Raw genomic sequence first — 234 nt, 5'->3', positions numbered from 1 at the left:
CCCAGCTCAAAAGAGGGCAGACGCAGCGACACTTGTGAGTACTGTGGGAAGGTCTTCAAGAACTGTAGTAATCTCACTGTCCACAGACGGAGCCACACGGGCGAGAGGCCGTATAAGTGTGAGCTTTGCAACTACGCCTGCGCCCAGAGTAGCAAGCTCACCCGGCACATGAAAACACACGGGCAGGTGGGAAAGGACGTTTACAAATGCGAGATTTGTAAGATGCCTTTTAGC

General features: G+C 53.0%; 1 protein-coding gene across 1 annotated transcript in view; it reads left to right on the top strand.

Annotated features, from left to right (window-relative positions):
• Positions 1–228, top strand: part of LOC104517141 (B-cell lymphoma/leukemia 11A-like) — a gene marked incomplete at its 3' end in the record, with an annotated part of 16,759 nt that extends 16,531 nt beyond the window's left edge. The window contains 1 exon segment of the mRNA XM_010161705.1: positions 6–228. Coding sequence (XP_010160007.1) covers positions 6–228 — 223 coding nt within the window.
• Between the last annotated feature and the right edge of the window lie 6 nt (positions 229–234).

Source organism: Eurypyga helias, unplaced genomic scaffold, assembly GCF_000690775.1.
Source record: "Eurypyga helias isolate BGI_N326 unplaced genomic scaffold, ASM69077v1 scaffold33221, whole genome shotgun sequence".
Taxonomy (NCBI): domain Eukaryota; kingdom Metazoa; phylum Chordata; class Aves; order Eurypygiformes; family Eurypygidae; genus Eurypyga; species Eurypyga helias.
The sequence above is the reverse complement of the archived record's forward strand: the minus strand, read 5'-3'. Positions and strand labels throughout refer to the sequence as shown.